Consider the following 27395-nt stretch of genomic DNA (forward strand, 5'->3'; position numbering starts at 1 on the left):
AATCATCCTTTGTGTCCCTGATATCTATGTAAATTTGTTGGTGTGAATTGTTTTGTTTGAATTATCTCTAAGATAAAAATAATCAGAGAAAATATTTCTTCATATTTTATATCTAAGACTATTTCAAGTTTTACAATCACTTCAAAGTTGGATTCACAGCAACAATATTTACACAGGTTTTGCATTTTTAATGAAAGGAAATGAAGATCATGCATCAAGATTGCAACCTAGGTTTGATGTCATATTTGCAACAATGAAGCTATCAGCAATTAAACTAAATGGATTCCAGGCATAGGTGGATTTACGGAGGGGAAGCGCGGGGACACCCCTCCAGATGCTTAAAAAATAGACAGGATATTTAATATGGTCATCATTACATTCGTTTTGTTTGGTGTGCTATGGAGCTTCAGCCTTTTAATATCATATTAATAACTTTCAAGTTTAATAAAGAGAAGTAATTTTGTACGTTGTTTTTAGCCTTGTATAAATCGGAAGATCATTTGCCTTTCAGACCCTTTTGGACCCCCAGAAAAAAATATTGTATCCGTCCTTGATTCCTGGGATGCATGGAAAATATTCATAATTTGCTGGACAATCTTTATTAATGACTAATTCTTGTATAACTTCATTTATTCTCAGTTGCAGAGTAGAGTAATATATGCCAAAGCCAGAGGCGCAGCTAGGAATAAAGGCTAGGGGTGATTTTTGGTGCAACTAATACTGGGGGTATAGAATACGGGAGGTGCGTGTGCCCTCCCCCAGAAAATTTTTAAGATAAATGGTTCAAAATGGTGAGTTTTACGACTTTCTGAGAGATATTTTATTGATCCTTACACTATTCTACAAGTAATATTTATCCAATTAATTAAAATTGATTAAATTTTCTCCGAGTTCTGGGGGAGTTTTATCCCCCAAAACCCCCCTTTGCTGCGCCACTGGCCAAGGCTATTTTTTTCTACATATCCAGTTTTCATAATGACAAAATACATATTTTCAAAACACAATATGTATTGCTTTTTATGTTTCTTAATCCTTATGTTTAAAGGTCTTTGAGCCTTCTCTTATCTCTTAGGAAAGATGCTTTCAGGATAATAATGTCATTGGGAGAAGTCTCCTCGAGCAAAGGGAGCAAAATAATTAGTCCTAATTGAGTCACATTATCTCCCAAAAGCATCATCATTGATTTAATTATTCAGGCTTTTATTTCAAATTGGAAAATATGAATGTCATCCTATGGATCCTGATTTAGGCTTGTTTGTTTCTTAAATACCCCTTCATTGTTCTCAGACTACTCTTGTACTACTACTACTACTACCTTAATACAGATGTAATCAACTCAAGCAATAGGCTATTAAGACCCATGCTAGGTTTGCGTAGGTGACAACAATCTTGGCAGTGGTAGAGGGAACATCTGTAGGCTTGATTTCTTCCTCACAACTTACTGCCTCACATTTCAAACAGGTACGGTTCTGTTGAGGGTGGTTAGCTTCCACGGATGCAATGTGCTTCTCCTCTTCTCTTTGGCTGGCATTTTGGCTATTTTCCAATTCAGTTCCATCATGACTAGATTGATCAGTCGTTGTCTGCTGCAAACCAGTCCTCCTAGTCACTGCACCTGGTAAGGGACAAGGCTTGTGATGCAAACTTAAATGCAAAACACTCTTTTGGTCAAATTTTGGTTCTACATTTTATCATGAAAAATGTAAACTATGTGTGCCAATACAAATATTGGCAAAACTTATACTTGGTCATGAAAATAGGCAGTAATTCCACTTACATCACTGTATTTTTAGAGGAAATGGTGAATTTCATATGATACGTTTAAAAAGATTTTCCTCATCAGCTCAAATACTGACACTCCTTTACTATTCATTATTTTGCTCTTTTATTTTAAAGCAATGATTTATCCTGATAAAGTTTTTCTACAAATATTTAGAAGCTGACATTTCCTTAAGGCCGTTTGACACGGTACACGGAATTGCGCAATCTGACGTACGTGCGAAGGCGCAATCAAAATTGCGTCGTGTAAAGCGGTGAATTGCTAGAACACATGCAAGAATGCATGAATGCGAGACGGCGAAATAGTCCCTGTTCTAATTTCGTTCATGCATTCTCGCAATTCCACGCCATTTTAGAAATTAATGCAGCTCTAACCTGCGCAATTCCATGCCCCGTGTAAAACGGCCTTTAGGCTGTAAATAAATGCAAACTTTTTTATTTTTAAAGTAGATCCCTGTTTTATAATTAAGTATTTCATTCATCCTGAAAAAAATTTTTAGAAAAAGATTTTAGTCACTACCATATAAAATTGTATGTATTTTTCCATTTCATTGTAAGTTAGTGGATCACATGAAGATGTTTACCGTTAAACATACAAGTTAGATACTGGATTTTCTATGCCACTTAAAAAGTTCTGCAAAAGCTTTTCCTTTTAATTTGGCGTAACATGATGGTAAATACTAGTGGGTAGCTATGATATATAATGAGTGAAACTTAGAACGAATCCTGATTAGATTGATCAGTCGGTGTCTGCTGCAAACCAGTCCTCTTAGCTTGTGGTAAGGAAAATTAATTTTAAAATATTAAAGAAAAATTGAATTGATTTGAAAAGAGAAAAGATTGAAACTTTTTTATTCTATTACAATGCATGCAATAATTACTAACCAGATTTTCCAAAAAGTAAAATACAGCAAAATTATTTAGGTTTCAAGAGCCTTGCTAGTGGAAAATCTGCTGATATAACAGGGTATTGCCATCATTCACAAGCTATATAGTTTACTTATAAATATCCATAAAATATATTTCACATTAAAAATGAAATTTACGAACAACCCATGATTATTTTTGAATGAATACTCAAACTTTATTTTTCCTCAGAATTTTTTATTAAATTACGACCATGGTTTGACGTTTAAATTCATCTTCTGGTGATGAAATTTGCCATCGAAACCATGGTCGTGATTTGATAAAAAATTCTGTGGAAAAACAAGGTTTAAGTAATACATTCAAAATGTTCTGCATATTCCTCAAAGTATCAGCAGGAACCACCAATTTCTTTAACCAATGATTATTTTATGCCCACTGCAGTAACCACTACTGCTGGCACAATTTCTCCTAGGATTGAATGATTAGTGTACCCAGGGTTAGTGGCGTAGTCAGGAGAGGGGTCCGGACCCTCTATCCCACAAAATATAAAAATACAGTTATTTTTCTTCATAAAAGAAAATTAAATATTGAAAAATCATGAATTTAACAAAAATTTCTGTAGCAAATGAAGTTTTTTTCGATTATATAAAGTATTAAAATTAGTTTTAAAAACCCTCTTTTTGTCTACCCTGTTTTTCAAAAATTTTCCCCCTGGTTTTGAACCCCTCCCGAATGAAATCCCTGGCTACACTACTGCCCAGGGTATCTTCTAAAGCAGGGGTCTCCAATTTACTAGGCCACGAGGGCCACATTCCAAGTTCCGAATCTCCCCGCGGGCCGGATAGCAAATTTGCCGATGACTGAAGTATTCGATTCCAACGTCTACTGAAGTATCCAGTGGCGTATTTCTTATTTACGAACAGTTGAAGGTGACTTTGACGTGTAGTACAGCGCTGCAATGCTCCTAGCGGCGTCTCACAGAGTTATACAAGCGAGAATCGCGCGCTACTTGAAACGAGTGTGCGGGCCGGATGAAAACCCTCCTCGGGCCGGATCCGGCCCGCGGGCCGTAGTTTGGAGACCCCTGTTCTAAATCAATATCCACTGGAAGAAATACTGCTTTTGGAATAGAAAAATGGCTCACATGCTGGATATAGGTTATTAAAACTATATATACTATGTCATTAATATATACTATGTTATATAAACTATGTCATTAATGATCCCTGCCTTTAAGTATATAACAGCTGAAATGTAGTATAATCCTCTTCCTGGGAGATCACCCCATGGAAAGTTATTGTGGCTATTGTCATTAGCAGAGCACATGTTAGAATCAAGTAGCGGACCGTTTGGGAAATAATTGGGACATCATTCTCATTGCGTCTATTTAGTTCCCTTAGTTTGCATCGCTTTGTGAAGCACACTTGAGGATGTTCAGTGCCATATGGCTGTTCCTCTCCTCTTGTAGCAGCATTGTGGTTGCGGTCTTCCATTGACATGCATTGGTATTCGGGTGTTGCAATACTGGTAAAACCTGCTGAAGTACATAACCAGTTTTTGCCAGAGATGGGTACCCAGACAGCAACAAGATATCGATTGGACATCCATTGGATAGCCATATGTATTTCCACAGGATATCCAATGAATATCCAAATGTCCTCTATCTGGACATTAAAAGTAGATAACCAGTCGATATCCATTGAAAATCCAGAGGAGATTTAGTGGATGTCTAGTGGATATTGAATGGATTTCCAACTAATTTCATACTATATACAATATTTATGCTATATACAATATAGTACTAACAAAAATTACAGAGAAAAGTTGAAGATACTATTAAATATTTGTAATCAGTTAAACTTGATAATTTCAATTTCAGAAAGGAACTATGTACATATAGCTATAGTAACTATAAGTATTCACCGTTGCAAGTATATGCATCTACAGTTCCTCATAAAATTTTGTATAAGCCCTAAATCGATACATAACTACCTATTATATCATAATTTTTAAACTAAAATTTTATTACAAATTCCTTAGTGACAATCATTCCACCCAATGTTAACAAGGTACCCAAGGCTAACAATGTTAACACTACCTTGTGGGTCACCAATTCGGACTTAAGTTGGCATTGTTAATTTTAGATCTACACAGAATTTCCAAGTCTTTTTGTAATCGGTTCATGAAATGGTTTAAAACATGCACACAAAATTGTAAAACTGAAATTTTACATATGCATCTTCAAATCTCAAGAAATAAGTAACACGGTGGGGATCTTAAAACCACATATAACATAAACTTCCACAATTAGCATAAAATTATTACCCCTTTTAATGGGCTTTGTTTTATATATTTATTTGTTTGAGAAATGTTCAGGGTAGTAGAGCAGCGTCAATACCTTTACCTTCACAGGAATTAACAGAAACTGTTGGCGTGCCACCGAGGCAATTTTTAGAATGAATCATTTGCAGTCTTATATTCTTCCATGGTGCTCTCTAGGTCTCTATACCAAAGAGAAGTAGAAGTCATCAAAATATCAAGAAAATATTTTTAATAATACTGATTCCAATTTTCCTCAGTAGTCTATGTAGGCAACAGTGCTTTTAGAGTTAGTGTAACTTTAAAAAGTGAGAGCAGCAGAGCTTTCTCGAACAACATTTTTTTAGACTAATAATATAAAAACATGGTTTTTTTTTGGAGTTATGAATTCATAATGGCCTGTTCTTTTACTAGGACTTTAATCATTATGCATGCAGGTTGCCCGAGTTCTTAAACAATTGGCGTTCAAATCAGAGTTTTACTGTATTCTGCATGCGTTCAAATGCTAAACCCCACGCTGACCGCTGTGCTACCAAGTAAAATGAGAGGCTCATGAACGGGAAAGAACTGATAAGGGGATGGTTATGTAAGAGTTTTGAACAAAGGAGTAGTGAGTCTGATCTGGAGCTTTACAGTGTGGAAACATGGACACTTACAAAGGAGGACGAGAAGAAAACAGAAGCGCTTGAAATGTGAGTGTGGAGGAGAATGGAGTGGGTTAAGTGTACAGAGAGGGAGAGGAGTGACAAAGTGACAGATATGGTGGGTGAAAAGAGAGAGCTTCTAGGTGATATTAGGAGGAGACAGAGGATTTTGATGGAGCAAATATGGAGCGGGGAGCGTATATTAAAACCGTACTACAGGGAAGAATACTCAGTAGATGGGCAGGAGGAAAGGTAGAATAGGATTGTAGATAGAATGAAAGGTAATATGCCTTATTGTGAACTCAGGAGGGAGGTAATGTCTGCTTTTTTCCAGCAAACAATGGCAGTGAAGAATTCTCGGGTTTTACACTAAGGTCCTCCATTTCTCCAACCAACGTTTCAGTGTACAAGTCGCCCATCATCCTCATGGATTCAGGAATCCAAGGATTGCCATTGTCAAGGGATTGGATTCCAGAATCCCTAAGGATAATGGTCGAGTTGCACAGTGATACGTTGGCGTGAGATATGGAGGGGCTTATGCAGTGTGAAAACAGAGGAGTCTTCACTACAAAAGAGGAATGAGGTTCAAGATGAATGTGGAGATGGCCGGAGTCAGGGGCAGATCCAGGATTTCTTTATGGGGGGGCACAAGGAAGGCCGTATCCAGGATTTTGTTCTGGGGGGGCACAAGGATACCTCGTAATAGAAAAGGAACACAATGATAATTGGAACGTATTAGAAATCTTGCATATATTTTAAGGGTCTGTGGGGGGGTAAAGCATGCTCCCGTGCCCCCCCACCCTCCTAGATCCGGCCGGAGTGATTCGCAAATGCTCCGTGCAAGCCAAACTTAAACGGTTAAATACCAGAGTAATAATAAGTTTGTTCAGAGTCTTGGAGTGTAGGTCTTATAGAATTAAATGCAAATTTTTGGCCAACGTTTTTATATATTTGTATACCTTCATAAAAATATACCGAAAAAGAATTCAATGCGCAGAAGTTCTTTCCCACACGTTATCCTTTCTTTCTTAAATTCTCTCCTTATCGGCCAACATTAGTCTAAAAAGTGAATTAAAAAGAGATTAAAAAACGACACGCTTTTTCCAAAACCAGTGAAAGTTAGAAAAAAATGCACTATGAAGTAAAAAATAAGCTTTTCATCACATGAAGAATAAATCGTGGGCGCTAATTAGTTTTAGGTTTTATTAATATTACGTTTTTAAACTTAGTACAGTATAAAATGCAGAAAAATAAATAAATAACCTTTTCATCACTCGGAGAATAAAGCCAAATGAAAATATTTGAAGGCATAAAAATATACTGAATCATTGAAAAAAAAATTTAATTTAATTCTTAACTTACCCTACCTACTACCCCTCTTAAGGAACTAATCAACGTTTAAAATTGAGGACAAGAGAAAGGGAAAGAAAAGAAATAAATCATTGATTAATAGGGTGATAGCAAGTGACATCAACAGCTTTTCACGCACCTTTCCAGGGAAGGATTGCGAGAATTACATTGAAAGAACTTCGTTGTTTCGTGATAACTGGAGAGGCAGGAAACAGGTCATTAAACTGAAATATGCGCATGTTTTTATTTTCCCAGCCATCTCAGACTCCGAAGTAAAATGTCAAACGAGTCTATTTCCAAGTGATTTTATTACACGCTTTTTCTTCACTTACTTCGCCTGTTTGTCTGTTTCATTGTTGGAATCTTGTAAATGATTTTTAACCAACTTCCCATTGTCGGATCAGCTTGAAATTTTGAACGCTTGCTTGGTTCCGATGAGACAACAATGTTCAATAATCAGATACTTGAATTTTCTTCTTTTAGATGTAATTAATCAACTATATTTTCATATGGAAAAATATATTCAAAATTTCTCAGTTGATGACACTAGTTTCTTCCAAAAATTTTGGCACTGAAAGTTTTCGGAGGAAACGAGTTCAAACCATTTTCAAATCCAAGCCAAACGAGTTCTAGTCCATTCCGAACTCTTGTTTTTCAAATGATAGCTATATTTTATCTTTCACGATCAGTCATAAGTAAAAATATAAAAAAAGATTAAAAAAACGCTCTTTTTCCGAAAGCAGAATTAAAAGAACTAAAAGGTAAAAAAATAAGCCTTTCATCATCAGGAGAATAAAATCTGAGTGCTTTTTTGCTTCAATAGAAATGAGCGTAGAAAACGTGAGTAGGAATAGGGTAGTTTCCTTCATCAAAGAAAACGAAAGACATTGATTGCGATTCGTTACCCACCATTAGTGTATTCATAATATACAAATTATTTGATTTTAGAAATCCCAGTTTAGACGAATGACACTGGTCAATTATAACCGCATTTGAAAACGGCAAGATTGGCGCCCATGCGATGCCACTCCACGTGACGTCACAGGAACCTAGTTTCTTTACGAGTAGATAGCAGTTTTACATCGTTTGAGATTACCAATGCATGCATGAGGCACAGAGCTCAGGGAAACATGTCGTAATAACTACCTATTAAAACTGCCTAAGGTCGGAAAGTTTCCTTCGTTTGATAGGGGAATAATAATCCTTATTTAAGCCAAGCGCTACCTGCTAGCAGGGTACTCTGCTACCTGCTAGCAGCCTGCATCGTATCAGCGCTCAAAGCCTCGACCCAAGGTCACCTCACACGCCGACAGCGGGAACCAGAATGACGTAACACGGCGTTTTCCCAGCATGCCTACTTAGCCGTCGCTTTTTCGCGCGCTTGAACATTTTCACTTTTCATTTAATCACTAAAAAAAAGATGTCGTCATTAAAAATCTAAAAGCGTGAAATGCGTACTCTAGGAGTAATAATCTTTAACATAAACCTAATCAGCGTGAAGCATAAACCTGCTTTATTCTTCGTGAGATGGAAAGCTTATTTCTGTACTTGTGAGTACATTTAGTATATATTTTTGGAATAAGCATGTTCTTTTTTTATGTGTTAATATGTTCTTATTTTAGACTAGTGTTAACCGATAAGCATAGCATATGTAGAATGAGTAGCTTCTGCCGGCCTTAGAGCAGTGACCTAGCGAGGAAGGAGGTCCGGAGGGTCCGTAACCCCCCCTCCCTCCCGAAATATAAAAACAATTTATTTCCCTCATTAAAGAAAACAAAATATTGAAAAATAATGAATTTGCAATTTAGATTTCGTTGAAAAATGTAGTTTTTTCGATTATGAAAAGCGTTAAAATTAGTTTAAGTTCCTCTACTCATTACCCTTTTTTTCAAAAATTTTCCCCCTGGTTTTGGACCCCCCCCTCCCGAACAAAATTCCTTGCTACCCTACTGCCATAGATTAGGAATATTGGTCGCTGCAGCACTTCATTTCACTGTCGTTACTTGTAGGGGGGCAACCATTAATTACGTGAGGTGATTTTGGCGATTATTGGAACCCCCCCTCCTCCCTTGGTGACATATCGTGAGATTTGGCTCCACCCCCTCCCTCTAATCTTACGTGAGATTTCTCAAAATGCGTATTTTCTGTGTACATGCGTTAACTTATGCGTCATTGCGTTGGTTTTATTAAAAAACAATTCGTTTACTTATACTTATCAGGCCGCTTTCAGACGAGACAGTGGCGAAGCCAGGGGGGGGTCCGGACCCTCCCTCCCGAAATGTAAAAAAGTAATTCTTTTGCTTCAAAAATATAACAAAATATTGAAAAGTTATGAATTTACAATATGTTTATTCAACAAATGAAGTTATTTCGATAATGAAAAGTGTTCAAATTAGTTTTAAACCCTCTACTTAAGTACCTTGTTTTTAAAAAAATTTCACCCCTGGTTTTGGACCCCCCCCCGAACGAAATTTCTGGCTACGTCACTGAGGCGAGATGACTTTTAGCTGTTCTCCGTTCCCGGCACGGCGCGCCGCAGAGTCGTCTCGTCTGAAAGCCGCCTGAATTTCACGTGAACGGCAGCCGGCGATAAGTCTGAAAGCGGCCTCGAGGATTATGCATTAGCGAGGACTAGCATTGTGTGTATTTCACGCCGTAGAGGGCGGAGCGCCGTGTCGGATTGAAATGGGCGCGTAAAGTCGTTCCGTCTGAAAGCGGCCTTATATTACTTTATACTACTTTTATTCCTTTACTTTTTATTTAAGATTAGTTAAGACTAGAATTTAGGATTACTAAGATCTTAGTCTAGAATCACATTTTACACAGTTTCTTGCGGCAAAAAAAAAGAATTGCGTGATACTTGCCAGCCCCCCCCCTTTTCCCCACGTGAGATTGGGTGAGAATCTGCTCGACCCCCTCACCTCCCCTAAACGCCTCACGTAATTAATGGATGATCCGCTAGGAGGCCCCAATCGCCCACGCTCGCTACTGCCTTGGTTCTTGGCCTGATACGCAGCCTATAATCTGTTTCGGTGGGGTGATAATCTACAAAAAGTGATGCCAGCCCATTTTTACCCCTTGGTTGCTGACAGTGAACAGATACCGTTGGTTTATCACCATCGTGAGCGTCTCACTGTTGGTCGTAATCGAAAGAGCTGGATAAGATTCCGAAATGTTTTTTTCTATTGAGGCCGGAACTTGAAACTTCGCACAAATACTTAGAATTGATTGCTAATCGATGAATTATATGTTAATTTCCTTTTACGCGCGTTGTTTTCTACTTAGATACATGCATCCATGTGCACGTACGACAATCATTTTAAATAAACGCCTGTTTGCAGTTTTTTATTCGGAATATTTACAGATTAAGTAGCTGGTGACGTTATTAAATGGAAACTTGAAACTTGTGCGTGATGGAAGGGCTCCATATTATCAATAAAAGACACTTTGTTGCTCCCACAACATATATTTTTACATTTTTTTGACCGGTTTCGGCTGTAACAGCATTATCAATACAGAAAATATTTTACAAAAATAAAGTGTCTGTTATCGATGATATGGTGACGTTCTTTTTTAAATAATATTATGGAATAGAAAATTGCGTCAACTGTTACGTACTATGATGCCTTTTCGTAATTCATACTTAATTGCAGAGATTTTAATCGGTTTAATCGTGTCAGACGAAATTTAATGGACCTTTCTTGCCGTTGAAAAATTTAACTGGAAACCCTAATTTAAAAGTTTGTGAATAAATTGAATTCAAATTGCGTATTATACCACAAAAAATAATTAGTATATTTTTGTTAAAAAAAGCTTTTAATTTGCAATGTTCATCAGGGTGTCAGCACTCAGCACAGAGCAGACACTTAGTCGTATCCCTAGGCCGCCAAGTTTTTGTGTATTTCTTCAATCAATTTCTGTAACAAACCCTGTTGAGAAAAAAACACTTGTACATCTTGGTTTCTCATTCCCTCATATCAAATGAAAGAGCAACTTAAACAGTTTTATTCGTCGGCAATTGTGCGCTAGTGCAGCCAATTTTTTCCACCGCCAACCGTTTGAAAGTTTGATAGCAAAGAAGGCGACTAGTGAACGGAAAGCTTTTAGTGTTTTACAGTTTGTAAATTTGTAAGGACGGCACTCAGGATGTGCAACATGGACCGATATTTGTCCATATGCCGGCGCTATGTCAATCCGATTAGTTTTAAAATTCTATTTTAAATTTAATTTTGATTACTTTGGGTAATTCGCAGGGATGCCGACTTACAAAAAATATTGGGGGGGCCCAAACCGGGGATCTTGCCCCTGGAAATTTTATAAGCAGTGAGTTTTAAGTTTTTAAGCATATTAAAAGAGTCATATGATCAACATTAGAACCCTGATAACTCGAATCTCGATATCGGGGCACTCCGGGGAAAATCGACAAGCCTGACACATTTTTTTCCTCACACCCATAACGAATTTTTGAGGGAGCTCGGGCCCCCTCAGGCCCCATGGAGTCAGCGCCACTGATATCCATCTAACTTAATGTGCCCTTACGTTAAAAAACGACGGAAGTTATAAAATAGTATACAAGAAGAGCTTCAGGTCAGGCTTCTTGTCGAGTAACTGAATGCAGTGCATTTATCGTAAAAATCCGTTTTCGACGATGAAAATAACGCATCACCAATGTTATACAATATATGTCAATATATGAATTAAAGTAGTTGTATTTAAAATAATTTTTATGCTAAATTTGTTATCAATTCTTATGAAGTTTAGCCAATGTAAACATTTTAATGAAACATGAAGAAATTGTGAAACATTTTAGGAGTGAGAGTAAACGGTTGATTACCTACTGTTATTGATACAATCTTCAAGTATACCGACAGTTAGTATTATACCGACATTTTCAAATATACCAGTTGATTGACTGACCTGCTAAGTGATTCTGAAATCACATGATTATTTTCTCTCACCTCTTAATTTACCTTAAAGTTACTGAACTACTAATAATATTGTGATTAATACGTTATTATGGATTGGTAATTGTAAATAATTTTTGTTAAAAAATAAATATTGTCATATATTGATTACCCCTAGTGGAATGGGGGCCCTCCCACGGGAATTCAAAAAATAAATAATTCATACAAATTGTGATTTTAAAGAATTGTTCACCCCATTTACGCTAATAGGGTAGTTTCCTTCATCAAAGAAACCGAAAGGCATTGATTGCGATTTGTTACCCACCATTACTGTATTCATAATATACAAATTATTTCGTTTTAGAAATACCGGTTTAGACGAATGGCAATGGTCCATTTTTATCCTCATTTGAAAAGGGCCAGATTGGCGCCCATGCGATGCCACTCCACGTGACGTCACAGGGACCTAGTTTCTATAGGAGAAGATAGGAGTTATACATCGTCTGAGATTACCAATGCATGCATGAGGCGCAGAGCTCAGGGAAACATGTCTTAATAATCACCTATTAAAACTGGCTAAGGTCGGAAAGTTTTCTTCGTTTGATAAGGTATTAATAAACCTTTTTTAAGCCAAGCGCTACCAGACAGCAAGGTACTCAGCTACCCTCTAGCATCCTGCGTCCTATCAGCGCTCAGAGCCTCGATCAAGGTCACCTCACAAGGCGGGAGGGGGAACCAGAAATACGTCACACGGAGAGATTTCCTTACCCGTCGCGTTTTCGTGCGCTTGAAAATTTTCACTTTTCATTTAATCGCGAAAAATAGATATTGTCATTTAAAAATCTAAAAGCGTGAAATACGTACTCCAGGAGTAATAATCTTCCGATATAGGCAATAAAAAAATAATAGGAAACCACCCTATTCATAATAACCTCATTAAATTCTCTGGGAGACATATCCTACGAATCAAGTATCGGGGGGACGCGTCCCCACGTCCCCCACTGGATCGACACCTTAGAGTATATAGTTCATTAATAACATATTAACATTATAGTGCTTTGATAACTCTACGATCAACACCAAGGGTTGAAGGATATTAAATCATATACTTAAAACGAGGTCTCCAATCTCTGATCTATGGCATTGCTAAAAATCTACAAGATTGGAGAAAATAAGTTTTTTAGGTTGATTGTCTAGGTTAATTAATTTTAGGTCAACTTTGAAATTAACTTTGCCAAAAAGTTAAACTCACTGTGGTAGTTCCTGTGTTCGATTGCGTCCGCGTCCCTCATGAGATGACAAAGGAAGAGCGCCAGCAGCAGTGCGAAAGCAACATCGATCAGCTTCATCATAAGGCCTCCCAATCTTTCCGGATGATGGCTTTGAGGAAACTTTAGTTCACACCCATGGTAAAAGAAATGAAAAAAAAACATTCATTGTAGTAAAGGAAAATTTAATTATTGATTGAAGCTCTCATGAAACATTGATTAAACGAAACATTTTTTTTGTTTAAAATATTAGACTTTCCTAGCGTGTCAAGTGCAGAAAGGTTTCTCGGGATTTCCACCGGGTAATTGACTCCATGTCTGCAGACGTTTCGAAGAACTTTCAGAATTCAGTAAATCCCTTGAGGATTGAAGAGCAAGTCGTTCTTCGAAGCGTCGGGAGACACGGAGAAAATTATCCGGTGGAAACCCCGAGAAAACCTTCTGCACTTTTTTTTGTGTTTTCCGCGTATTTTTAATACTTCCCCACGCGTGCTGGAGGATTCCTCAGAGTGTAAGATACAAAAATACGCGGAAACACCAAAAAAAGAAGTTAATTTATAAGTGAGATATCAATATTTCACAAAACACTCGGATGAAATTGATCACATCCATTCAAACACAGCCACGAAATCGGTACACCTATACAAGTCAAGCATATTTCCACTTAGTGCCAGTTTTACCAAGAAATAAATTAATGATGCTTAAAATAAATTGCCGAATACATCGACTGAATTTTTTTATTAGTGGAGCCAAAAAATTTTCACATTTACAAATATGGGCTTTACTTCACTTGGATCACTTATTCCCAAAAAACAAACCCGATTTGAAAAATAAGTCTCATTTTCTGACCTTTGCAAAATTTACTATTTTTTTTTTAATTTTAGTGAAAATGATTTCACGCATTTTTCATAAAATTCATTTCACCAACATTAAAAATTTTCTTTTTAGTGTCTGTGAAAGATCTGTATAATTCCGCGAAGTATTAACAGCTACAACCGAAATCGACGCTGACTGTGTGAGTGAAAAAGTACAAACTATTATTTTAAAAATTCTCCAGCTACCTAACCTGACTGAGCCATTTCATGCCAAAAACAAACACTGTAATCCCCAAACGCTGAATAACATTCAAATCCATTTCATAAAACACTATAAGGGCCTTATCTGGAATCGGGTGTTATGAGACACTTATTATTTACTCCTTAGTTACTCTAATACAGTAATTGAGGACCCTAGAAGCGAAGAGAGATGAGTGAAATTTTTTATATTTGGATATTGGTACAGATAATAGTTCGTGGGGTACACGATATTGTTGTGGCAAAGGGATACTAGTGAATCACTGATAAGCATATACTTATAGTTTACATTTATCTCATGTTAAACGACAAAATTGTGTACCCTACCAACCATTATCTGGAAAAAGAAAAGGAGACTTCGTTGATTTCCACTAATTTATTTTGTCCCCACGACATGTTTCGAACCATAGAGGTTATTATCAAGTACTTGATAATGACCTCTATGGTCGTACATGTCGTACGGACAAAATTAATTAGTGGAAATCAACGAAGTCTCCTTTTCTTTTTCCAGATCAAGTACTTGATAATGACCTCTATGGTTCGAAACATGTCGTACGGACAAAATAAATTAGTTGAAATCAACGAAGTCTCCTTTTCTTTTTCGAGTATAAACTTCCACATAGTTGGGCCTAATACAATTGAACGAACCATTATCTGCACTTACTTCCAAAAAAAATTGCACTTGCACACCTATTGAATCCACAAAATGAATTTCACTTGGATACTAAGGCCCTCAATTGATAAACTGTTAAAAAAAATGGTAAAAACTCACCGTGTTTTTCCCTTTGCCAAGGACTCCCTGTAGTAACTCTTTTTTCTGTGGGGTCACGAACTTCTCCTCCACTTCTAAAGCGTTGCCCACATCTGTCCTGTCTAGCGGACGAATCCTGCTTATATAGGTTCTCGACCGCACCGGAGGAGAGGCAGAGGTGATAATCCTTAGCGCAGTTGGAATCCTTGTGACTCAGCATCCGTTTGTTATTGTTTTCGTTATCAGTATCTACGAACGTTGAAATAATTTCAGAAATCATCGTCAGCGACTCCAAATTGTTTAGTTAATGTTCCGATAGGCATTTCCGCCGTCGCAGGCTTCTGAGAATTCGTTTGTTTTCTGGCACGGTAAAAATTACGATCATCATGGTATTTTAGTATTTATTGCTTTGCAGTTCTTGCCGTCGGAGTGCCACGTGTATTGCTTATGACACGGATTCCAGTCATCTCAACATTACTCGTTTGGTGTCGTCATTATTTCCCGTCCATTCTAAAACGCTAATGGGTGACGTAAATAAGCCAAATTCAGTTATGCGATCAAAGTAAACGTAAGCGAGAGCGATTTTCGGCTAGTGCGCATGCGCTCAAGATTGATATGGCAAAATCCGAGATCACGTGATACTCGAAGGTTCTGATTGGCTGATTCTGGTGGAAGCACTAGTCTGCATGTTCTTCATTGTGATAGAAAAACTTATTTTCATTGAATTTTATTCACAAGATGAGGGAGTAGTATCGGCATACTCATGGAATACATTATTTATATTTCAATTTTATAACTTCTTACCTATTCCATATTGATAGCAATTGACCACAACGATTGGTCTTTTATACATCAATTTCACGCAATCAAATGTTACGGATATTTTATTAATTCGTACACTTAAATGAGAAATATTAATCCAATTAAGTAAAATATATGTTTAAAAAATTTCCACTGTCCTCCATGTCTTGCTCTTATTATTAATCTGTTGGTCCTACTCGAGATACTTCTCCTTTACATTTTACCTTGTTTGTGTTTCCCTCAGAATTTCCATATCTTACCGATTTACCTGTTTTTACACCGCTTTTTTTAGTAACTTTTTTATTCTGTTTGTCAGCTTCATCGATTATATCTTAAAATATATTTTTAAACCCACTTCCCATTACCGGATCGGCTTAATATTTTGCACTTTTGCTTGGTCTTGATGAGAACACGATATTCTACAATCAGTCGTTTGAAATTTTGTTCCATTGTTCTCTAATTAATGATCTAAATTTTCATGTGGAAAAATAGTTTTAAATTTTTTTAAAAGATGGCGTTTGTTATTTTTTTGGCGGGAATTTCTATAATGGCTCTGGTTTAATCAATTACACGATTCATCGCTAAAAAGTAAAAATAAAAAAAATATATAGAAATGTTAAAAAAACACGCTTTTTCCAAAGTTAGTATAAAATGCACTAAAAACTTGAAAAGAAGTATTTTACCTCTCGGAGAATTAAGCGTGGCAACTGATTAAGTCAAATTATCAATATTCTCTTGCGAAATTTTGCTCACTTAACAGGCTCTTCTACTTTCATTTCTTGTAAACCAAATTATCACCCACCCTTTGATTTCAGCGTGATTAAAAGCTTATTTTATTAATTTTTAGTGCATTTTATACAGTTTTGGCAAAAATCTGTTTGCTTAAAAAATATATTTTTATTTTATTTTTCCTTCAGATTATGCTGTTCCTAAAGACTATTTCTTCTCCTACTCGTTTGTGCGAATACATGTAGAGTAGGCCACAGTTCGGCACACCTCCTAATCGTACATGTGTGCGATGGATGCAGTCCGTTTTTCTTGATTATGTTGATCAGGGGCAGAATGGCTGACAATGGCAGTGGCGTAGCGAGGGGGGAGGTCTGAACCCCCCGAAATATAAAAACACAGTTTACTTTCCTACATAAAAAACACAAAATATTGAAAAATCATGATTTTACTAAAGATTTATTTGACAAACGAAGTCTTTTCGACCGTGAAAAGTTTTAAAATTAGTTTCAAACCCTCTTAGTGTCCTGTTTTTCAAAACTTTTCCACCCTGATTTTGGATCTCCTCCCAAAGAAATTCCTGACTACCCAACTGCCAAATGGTCCCGGCGACGATGTGATTAACGCCCCAAGTGGCAAAGCCCATTTTAAAAGAAGCTGAAGAAAATATTTACTTGAGATTTATGAGTTGTATCCAATCATTTAACATAAGCATTTCAATTTATAATTCCAAACAGAAATGTTTTTCTGATGTCGGAGCAAATATATTGCTCCGACACGGAATTGCGCAATCTGACGTACGTGCGAAGGCGCAATCAAAATTGCGTCGTGTAAAGCGGAGAATTGCTAGAACACATGCGAGAATGCGTGGATGTGAGGCGGCAAAATAGCCCCTGTTCTAATTTCGTTCATGCATTCGCGCAATTCCGCGCCATTTTAGAAATTAATGCAGCTCTAACCTGCGCAATTCCGTGCCCCGTGTAAAACGGCCTTTAGAGCAGGCTAATACCGACGCCGGGTTTCTCTCCATCCTTCCCTCTAAACCCTTCCCTCATGGCGCAAATGACTTCAGCTGTCGGTGGACTCCTTCAAATACCATTCCATGTAAATTTCGGCAAGCTCACAATAAAAGCAAATTGTTATTTTGTCTATTTAAAAGCTAACAGTCTTTCTTCGCGTAAGAATTCCCACAATCTTCTTGAGGAAAAGAGCTAATCGACCTAAGAGTTACTATCTTGAATTTTAAGATCTCTCGCTCGCATGATGTTCGGATGCACGGGACGGTCAGCACCACTCATACCTATGGCTCAATAGGTCTTTTCCGGTGACATATTGCTTGCATAGAACTTGAAATGCTATCAACTCGATATTTTCAGGGTACATAAGGCATAGCGGCTATAAAGTTAATATTAGAGCCGGCGATGGCATAAAAAAAGGTGCTACTTTCTTACTAGTGACTACCCTTGACATTTTTCAGACATGATTTCCACGTTTTTGACTAAAATATTTCTACCTCGTATCATTTATCACATGCATAGAATAAAATGAGGCAGCGTGTCGCGGGTTGCCTACCCAACAAACCAGCTTTCGGGATCACGATAAAAAGTCATTTTCTCCATAATTAAAAGCAATGTATCCAATACGTTTGATCAAAAATATCAATGAAAGTCCAAAGTTATTCTCTATTGCAAGAAATGAGTGCTCGCTCGTTATTTTAAAATATTTTCATTTCTTGCATTTTTCATTAAACATTTCGAAATTTGTAGGCAAAATGGCGGACAGAAGATGCTAACCGATTTGGAAAAAATCATATTTATGATACCCACCCGGGTACGCAATTTTTTCCGGGTGTTACGATACGCTCCTTTAAAAAAATTGGTAAAATTATGCACCCTAGTATTGCCTGTTAAAAATTTTCTGTATCTCAGATGTGAAAAATGTTATTTCTGTTTCATTGCGTGAAGATTTTCTATTTACGAGAAACAGGAAATTTTTGACAAAAGTTCACTTCATGGTCTAAATATTTCGAGATGATAGCGCACGTTTTACATCAACAAAAAGACGAATCACGGCCGTTCAAGAAGGAGGTATGCGCTATCTCAAGAGAGCGAATCACTTCCGCTCGAGCGGTATTTATTCGTGGAAAAACAGCTCGTTTGAAAATTGCGCCATCATCTTATAACTAATGGGCTTATAGAGTAGTAGCCGGCCTCCCGGCGTTGCTCGGGAATAATAGTACCCGGAGAAGGGAAGGTTAATATTTGGAATCCATGGTCATATTGGCCTCTCAATGGGAAAATATGAATGAACGTGAGAAGAAACACGATTTGTCGAAATGCACGGTTAAAAGGACAGCAAGTTTTATCGTAGTCTATTTGCCTGTGAACGTTGAAGTTACGAGAAAAGGCAGCATTGGAACTGGTAGTTCCCTAATCGGCCTTCACCTCGCACACAGCGTGCACAAAGATATAAAAACATAGCAGAGTGGATGGGGATGTTACCGGAAGGTGGTAGTGTAAGCAAGAGGGTGGGGAATGGATGCAAGGTGGCGCTGAGCGCACTTGCGGGGTTTGGTAATGATAAAACGATCCAGAGGACGCGTCGGACGCAATCGAAAGTAGCACTACGGGGTTCGCGAGCATGAGATTCATGTGTGTAGTAACTTTGATCGAAATCTATTTAGCCGTATAGAAACGCATAGCGGACGGACAAACAGACATCTTCTCTTTTATATATTACGTCAGTGGTTCCCAACCCTTTATGTCTAGCGACCCACCTTTTAATTTTTTCCATTTTCGCGACCCACCCCTACCCCACCCATGATTACACACACACATACAAATAAGTATGTATGCATATTGTACACTTAATTGGTATTTATACACATTTGGTCAATCTTTAATCAAGATTTTTTACGTTAAAAAAATAATAAAAATGACACATACATAAAATTAAAATTATCTGGTGAATCAGTTAGATCTGGTACATTTTCAAGAGCCACGCCGCGACCCACTTAAATCCCGACCCACTGGTTGGGAAACGCTGTGTTACGTGACTCTTGGTCGTTATATTTTTGCATCGGATGCCAAATCCATCGTGTGGTATTGCTCTACTAACTGCTGGTACTAACTATTGCTCAGTAACTTCTCTTTTCATCAGAAGACTTTCTTGTTAGTACTCAACACTCTGAATGCCCTTGAAGTTACAAGCTGCCCCTGATAAGATTTAAATCATCCTCACTCCTGGATACACGTAATTTTATCAGACCACAGGGAATCACAAGTGATGCATTAGTCAAAGCTGGAGCCAGAAAATTTTCGGGAAGAGGCATTTGATGACGGGAGAATTTGAATGGGGGAGTGCACCAATACCTTCGTCACACTGGTCAAAATTTGCTTTAAGCTCAAATTTGAAAATTTCTCAGATGTGAACTTTTTATTATTGAGATCAGAGGCGCAGCTAGGAATTAAGACTGGGGGGGTTTAGGTGCAACTAATACCGGGGTGTGTGGGGGTATGGAATACCCACCAGAATAAGGGATAGGTGCGAGATCAATAAATTGCGGAATGTTGAAATAATCGATTCAAAATGGTGAGTTTTACGGCTTTCTGAGGGATATTTTATTAATACTTACACTATTCCGTTAGTAATATCAATCCGCTTAAATAAAATGGATTAAATTTAAATATTTCTCTGAGCTCTGGGGGGGGGGGGGGTTTATCCCCCAAAACCCCCCCTCGCTGCGCCACTGCTTGAGATAACAACATATGTTGACTAAGTGCCAACTGTGTACACCCTAAAAATTCATGATGGTAACGTTAAGTTTTAAACAAAGAATTCGCCGCAAAAAGGCGAAATTTGACCGCACGAAAGGGTGCGATCTGTCTCCCTAGGACTTCTTTGTTTCGTTCTTGGATATATTACGCATGCATTTTATTAGGCATTGAGCTCATTTTAGGCATTGAAAAGCCAGGAATATGAAGCCATAATCACCAGATAAGTTTTTCAGTCCCTCTGAGTGATAGCTCCAGCGGTAGGTTTTTCAGGGACCAAAGAAATGATCGCTCAACGTATCATTTTCTGAATCACTTGGTCAATCCCATTTTCCCCTTTTCCGTCGCTTTTTCCGTCACTTGCCGTAAGAACAACTGTGGTTCAATTAAACGCCAAGCGCGGCGTTACAATCGCTTTTATTTTTCGTGCGTTCTGATTGGCTGAAGGGTAGTTTCAGCGATGGGAAAAGGGATGGGATACTCCCTTGGTTCGAGCCCACCGTAAGAAAATGTATTCCATTCGTGTGTGAAAAGCTTAAATGCGGAGCGCATATTATATGAAATATTACTAAAACCTGGCTCGCGCGATCAATTTTTTTCATCCCTTTCGAGGGACAGCTTCATCGATCCTTCCAATTATGACGGAAAAATGACCTTTTCACGCAATCATTTTCCGCGATGACTCGAGGGATGGAAATCCCATCACTTGGTACATTCCTTTTTCTGTTGCTGAAACCAATCATGGCACCGCCCTTCATCCAATCAGAATGCACGGCCGCTATTGTAACGCCACGATTTGATTGATCTGAAACTTCCATTTAGATGCACGGGGGCAAAGTTATATTATAAGGGGTCGAAGAAAGTGATGAACCGTCCACCCTCTCCAAAACAACGACCTTAATCCGCACCAGCTAATTGCTATTATTTTAATGTTAAAAAATTAAAATGTGAATTTATGCGGGGAGTCTATGAAGGGAGGGGAAACTGCCAGAAATATTTATTATACGCCGTGAAAACCTTAACCGGTAGAATTCTTGCATGAATAATTATATTATGCACAAAATATTATATGGTATCGTCTCTTTAAGTAAGTTATCCAACATTACATTAATTTTTCTGTCCCTATTTTGGTTTAATCATCATCTACAGGTCAATGGTATCAGGCTTAACCATGTGGAAGTTAATATTCACAAATAAAAAGACGACTTCGTTGACTTCCACTGATAAATTTTCTTTGTACGACATGTTTCGATTCATAGAGGCAACTTTTAAGTACCTAGCAAGTACTTGAAAATGACCTCTATGGATCGAAACATGTCGTACCAAGAAAATAAATCAGTGGAATAGGGTGGTTTTCTATTATTTTTTTATTGCCTAAATCAAAAGATTATTACTCCTGGAGTACGAATTTCACGGTCTTAGATTTTCGAATGACGACATCTACTTTTCGCGATTAAACGAAAAGTGAAAATTTTCAAGAGCGCGAAAACGCGACGGCTAAGTAGGAATGCTGAGAAAAAAGTCCGTGTGACGTATTTCTGGTTCCCGCTGCTATCGTGTGAGATTACTTTGGGGCGAGGCTTGAGCGCTGATACGACGCAGGCTGCTAGCAGGTAGCTGAGTACCCTGCTAGCTGGTAGCGCTTAGCTTAAATAAGAATTATTATTACCCTATCAAACGAAGGAAACTTTCCGACCTTAGCCAGTTTTAAAAAGTGATTATTAAGACATGTTCCCCTGAGCTCTGTGCCTCATGCATGCATTGGAAATCTCAGACGACGTATAACTCCTATCTACTCGTATAGAAACTCGGTCCCTGTGACGTCACGTGGAGTGGCATTGCATGGGCGCCAATCTGGCCTTTTTCAAATGAGGATAAAATTGATCATTGCCATTCGTCTAAACCGGTATTTCCAAAACCAAATAATTTTTATATTATGAATACACTAATTGTGGGTAAGAAATCGCAATCAATGCATTTCGTTTTCTTTGATGAAGGAAACTACCCTATTAAACGAAGTCGTCTTTTCATTTGTGTTCATCTAAGTTATTGGTACTCATGATTCATCATTGTACATGTGAGGAGTAGAGGGATACAAACTCGAAGGATCGGAATCACCTTACTAAATTAAACAAATATTCCTGAAGTGCACTGGCAAGCGTGGATCGCCTTTCGTTGCCACAGTTATACGAGGGTGAGAGCCCGGTATTGAATCCAAAGCAATGTTCAGAGTTGCTGATGGTTGTTGTCTCCTTAAAGGCCGTTTTACACGGGGCACGTACTTGCACAATCTGCAGTGTGTACGAAGGAGCAGTCAAAATTGCGTCGTGTAAAGCGGTGAATTGCTAAAACAATTGCGAGAATGCGTGGACGTGAGATGGCAAAATAGCCCGTTCTAATTTCGTTCATGAATTCGCGCAATTCCACGTCATTTTAGAAATTAATGCAGTTCTAACCTGCGCAATTCCGTGACCCGTGTAAAACGGCCTTAAGAAATTATAAGAAAGGGAACCCATGCCTCGCTTGAAATTTAAATCTGTATACTCCTCTGACGAGTGGTGGATTATGGAGGAGATAGTGAGAAACCTGTTTCTGAAAAAAAACTAAAAATATGGGCAAATTTAAGATGGCCCGCCGGTGTAAGTTTCTATTATACCAGCTTACCAGAAAATGTTTAAAAAAATATTCATGAATATCCAAAAGCCATTGATGATATATTATGAATAACTGTGCCTACCAGACCTCACAGACCTCTGACGCTCAGTCACTGAGAAGTTTTTTATACGACAAGGTGTGGAGGAAATTCTTAATCGGGCTTAATCTACAAGTGCCAATAACCGATGTTAGCGGTGTTGTTTTTGTCTTTGAAATTACTTTTTATCATAATTCATCCTGGCCTTTCTCTTTCTATGATCCTTTAGCCGATATATCTTGGAGATGAACCGCAGCACGGGTATTGACGACCTTGGAAAAATTAAGTGGGACCTCGCCCTCTGCCTCCTTGCTGTATACGTCATATGCTATTTCAGCTTGTGGAAGGGTATCTCAACATCGGGCAAGGTAAATGGTGAATTTAGTTCTAATATTATCACTTTCTTCTTATCTTCTGATGTTTTCTGCGATTCAGAAACACATATTAAGCCCGAATGACATTATAATTGTTCACGTATAAGGTCAGCGATGGCAGCAATGTCAATTTAACCCTCTAATGCCTGAATTAAAAAGTTTCTGCGATTTTTGCGGTAATCATGTATTTAAATGTCAATGAAATTCTGAGTTATTAGGTGCAAAATTTAGTCTTTTACGCCTCGCGGTACGATATGGTACCAACATCGCCATCGCAAATATTAAGGTCAAATCAAATAACCATACTTTATATGATAAAAAATGTTATAACCATCATAATTAAGCAATAAAACTTTTGTTTTAACAGTACATAAGGCGTAAGTGAAGAAAATCGAAATGCTTGCTCTAAACATTCCGTTATTTTTGGCTAGTTGATAATTCTCAAATTTCTAACGGCTTTAAATACGTTAATTATAGCTTTAAAATAGCAAAATTTGGGGAAAAAGTTATTGAAAATATGCTTATTAATTTTAAACTCTCAAAAACCCTCATAAATTACGATAAATGACAAAAAAGTTACGTTTAGAACTGCACTACCAGCTGGTACCATTTGGTACCGCTAGGCGTTAACCGGTTAAACTATAGGAGAACGACTATGACTATCAGACGTCATCATTTTCAGGGGCGGTATTTGTTGCCGTTGAATTTACTAATACGTGAAATACAGCAGCAGCCAATCTGCGCAAGTGACCAAACGCATGTGCATCAGGGACCCCTTAAATACCGTGTAGTACATAAAATTATCACGTGAGAAATTGCATATGTTCCCTGTCATTGAAAAGTATAGGTCGAATGATCACTGGATTCGTACGTGAAAGATGATCTTGCAATTCAGGATTTATCTTTTACGAGCACTTAACGTCCGACAAAGCCATGAAAATAGGATGTTGGTCTAAAAGTCTGTTAAAAGTCATTAAATGTTATACATGATCAGGATAAACTACTCATAGTCTACATCCGAATGAAAATTTCTGGTTCAACTAGGGTCTAATCATGCATTGAGTCAAGCCTGATATAATCATAAAAAAATTGGTACAACTCTCTCGCATATTATCTGGAATAAATAAAGGCTGTTATGCATCTAAAATTTACATATAAATAAGGGATGTTCTCTCAGTGCAGCTGAATGTGCACATTGCGCAGTAGTTTTCCCACAAGTGACTACAACAGGTAATGGAGCAAATTCTTCAATTATCCTTGCCCACTCTAGCTATTTTTACACTATACATCTTCCTCATTACTCCATGTGAGGTGATTTTTTAATTCAGAGAAAAGTTTGCTTTTTTTGAAAAGCCAGGGAAAGCAAAAACTTGTAAAAAGTATTATTAAACCTTATGTTCATGCTCTTAAAAATCAAATATAATGCACCTTAATTATTAATATTGATTCTTTTCCCACTTTTTTTTCTATAGGTGGTTTGGTTCACGGCTATCTTCCCTTACGTCGTGCTGCTCATTCTTCTCATCCGTGGTATTACGTTGCCTGGAGCATTTGAAGGCATCCGCTACTACCTCTCGCCAAACTTTTCAGCCATAACCAAGGCGGAGGTAAGGTATCTGAGGGGCTTCTCTATATTACCTTTTTCATCTTGATTCGAATATACAGTTAGTAGAATTCAATTGATTCGGCTTTAACTTTGTGAAAATCCATGTTGAAATGAAAATATACAACCTTGGTAACTTTTCCACAGGAAAATTTATTGGTACGACGCGTTTCGACGCTGAGGCGTCATTATCAAGTACTTCAATACTGAGTATTGAATTGAGTATGAATACTTAGCATATTATCAAGACTTCAGTACCGAGGCGTTATTATCAAGTACGAAACGCGTCGTACCAATAAATTTTCCTGTGAAAAAGTTACCAAGGTTGTATATTTTCATTTCATAAAGTTAGTACTCTACTTGCGAACCTTCGATTTACGAACTTTAAAAATCAGAGCTCAATCAGATTAAAATACGAACATTAAAAAAATTGAATCGCGTCCCGAAATTTCAAATTTGGCGCCTTTGAGGTTGGCCAACGCAACGCGGTGTGACGTAGAGGAACTCACTTTTTGGGCACAATCTAAAGCCCCTTGCACACACACCGATTTTGGACGGCCGGTAAAATATCGGCCATCCACATTCCAATAGTGAACAATGGAAGGGCATGGGAGCTTGCACACACACCGATCACGCGCCGGAACCGGCAAAATGCCGGTTTGCTACCGGCCATTGTCACAGTGGATCACCGGCGCGCCGGCTGAAAAACATAGCAACTTATCGTTTGACCGGTAAAAATCCGGCGTGTGTGCAAAAATCGCTTCGCCGGTAAAATATCGGCCGATATTTTGCTGGCCGTCCAAAATCGGTGTGTTTGCAAGGGGCCTAAACTAATGGCCTTCAACCCGTGGACCGTCGGGTAATTTTTTGCGGCCCCTAGAGGCTAAAGAAAAGATTGTATTACGACCAAAATATCGACACACTCGTCAAAAATAAACAATTCCAAAAATCGGATTGATTGATCAAACTTTTTAACCAATACAGATTATTGCACTTTGAAGTGTATGCATTTTTTATTTATTACATTGATGTGGTGGTAAAGTGACGTGGAGCATTGTTGCCCTCGGGACGATGTCAAATCAATTTTTTGTACTTGCATTAAGAAAGGTTGAAGACCAGGGGCGCCGACTCCATGGGGCCTGAGGGGACCCGAGCCTCCTCAAAAATTCGTTATGGGTGTGAGGAAAAAATTCGTCAGGCTTGTCGATTTTCCCCGGAGTGTCCAGATATCGAGATTCGAGTTATCAGGGTTCTATTGTTGATCATATAACTCTTCTAAAATGCTTAAAAAACTTAAAACTCACTACGTACTTCTAAAATTTCTCGGGGCAAGTTCCCCGGTTTGGGCCCCCCAATATGTTTTGTAAGTCGGCATCCCTGTTGAAGACCCCTGGTCTGAACGAAGTATCAATAAAACCGTTGTGAAGTCTGGAACTGTTCAGCGTTTTGCGCGTTTGTTCCTTTCCTCGGGCAGCGAAGTTTTTTCAGCTCTAGCTGCGTCGCACGCATCGCAAGATTAGTTCGTCATCATCGTGAGTTGCGATCGCAAAATTGTAATGCAGTGTTGCATGCTGCAGGATAACTACACTTTTCGTTGCAAAGGTTTTTCATCTCACGAATTAGGTCTTAGGTCTGGGTTGCCCAATCAGCATTCCCCATAAAAGCAACACCTTCGCTCCAACTTCACACCAGTGTGCAGTATGCCTTTTAAAAAGCCGCCCCATAAATTTTTTTACCCACCCCCACACTTATCTTTATGGCACAACTTGCTCCATTTATCCTCTCTTTGGTCAGGCATGACTATCATCATATTGTTTATAAAATTAATTTTTTTAATGACGTTTATTATCACCAGTGGCGTACACAGGAATTTCAGTCAGGGGTCAGTGTTCAAAATCAGAAGCAAAATTAATCACTTATCCTTGATTATCCCTCGAAGCTTGAGGGAGGGTCGACATTGGAGCTTGCATCTTATTTTTTTGAAAGACTTTTTTTTCTGTGAGCACCACAGGTAATTTATGTACTCTTCTTTTTTAAGAGAAGCGTAAATTTATTCTAACAAGAATGTATGGTTTTTTTGAAGGTATGGGTGGATGCTGCTACTCAGGTGTTCTTTTCTCTTGGGCCTGGGTTTGGTGTGCTTTTAGCATTTGCATCCTATAATAAATTTCACAACAATGTATACAAGTAAGTAATAGTGTAACCTAACTTTTAATTCTATGCTGATATTCTATTGATGATTCATGCCCTATCATTTAGGGGGTTCTCTTTTAGATCGTTTCTATAATACATACATGAGACAGTGGCTCAGTGAGGGGGGTTTTGAGGGATAAAACCCCCCAGAACTTAAAAAATTTTTAAAATTTAATCCACTTTACTTAATTGGATAAATATTACTTGAAGAATAGTAGTAAGGATTAATAAAATATCCCTCAGAAAGCAGTAAAACTCACCATTTTGAAACATTTGTC

At 37.9% G+C, this 27395-nt stretch overlaps 1 protein-coding gene across 2 annotated transcripts in view; it reads left to right on the forward strand.

Moving 5' to 3' along the window:
• The window catches only part of LOC124158879 (sodium-dependent dopamine transporter), a 186261-nt gene that overhangs the window by 141382 nt on the left and 17484 nt on the right, over window positions 1-27395 (forward strand). For both annotated transcript variants that reach the window (XM_046534280.1, XM_046534279.1), the window contains 3 exons: window positions 23177-23315; window positions 24794-24928; window positions 27008-27111. In XM_046534280.1, the coding sequence (XP_046390236.1) occupies window positions 23177-23315; window positions 24794-24928; window positions 27008-27111 (378 nt within the window). The remainder of the gene's footprint in view (window positions 1-23176; window positions 23316-24793; window positions 24929-27007; window positions 27112-27395) is intronic.

Source organism: Ischnura elegans, chromosome 5 (assembly GCF_921293095.1).
Source record: "Ischnura elegans chromosome 5, ioIscEleg1.1, whole genome shotgun sequence".
Taxonomy (NCBI): domain Eukaryota; kingdom Metazoa; phylum Arthropoda; class Insecta; order Odonata; family Coenagrionidae; genus Ischnura; species Ischnura elegans.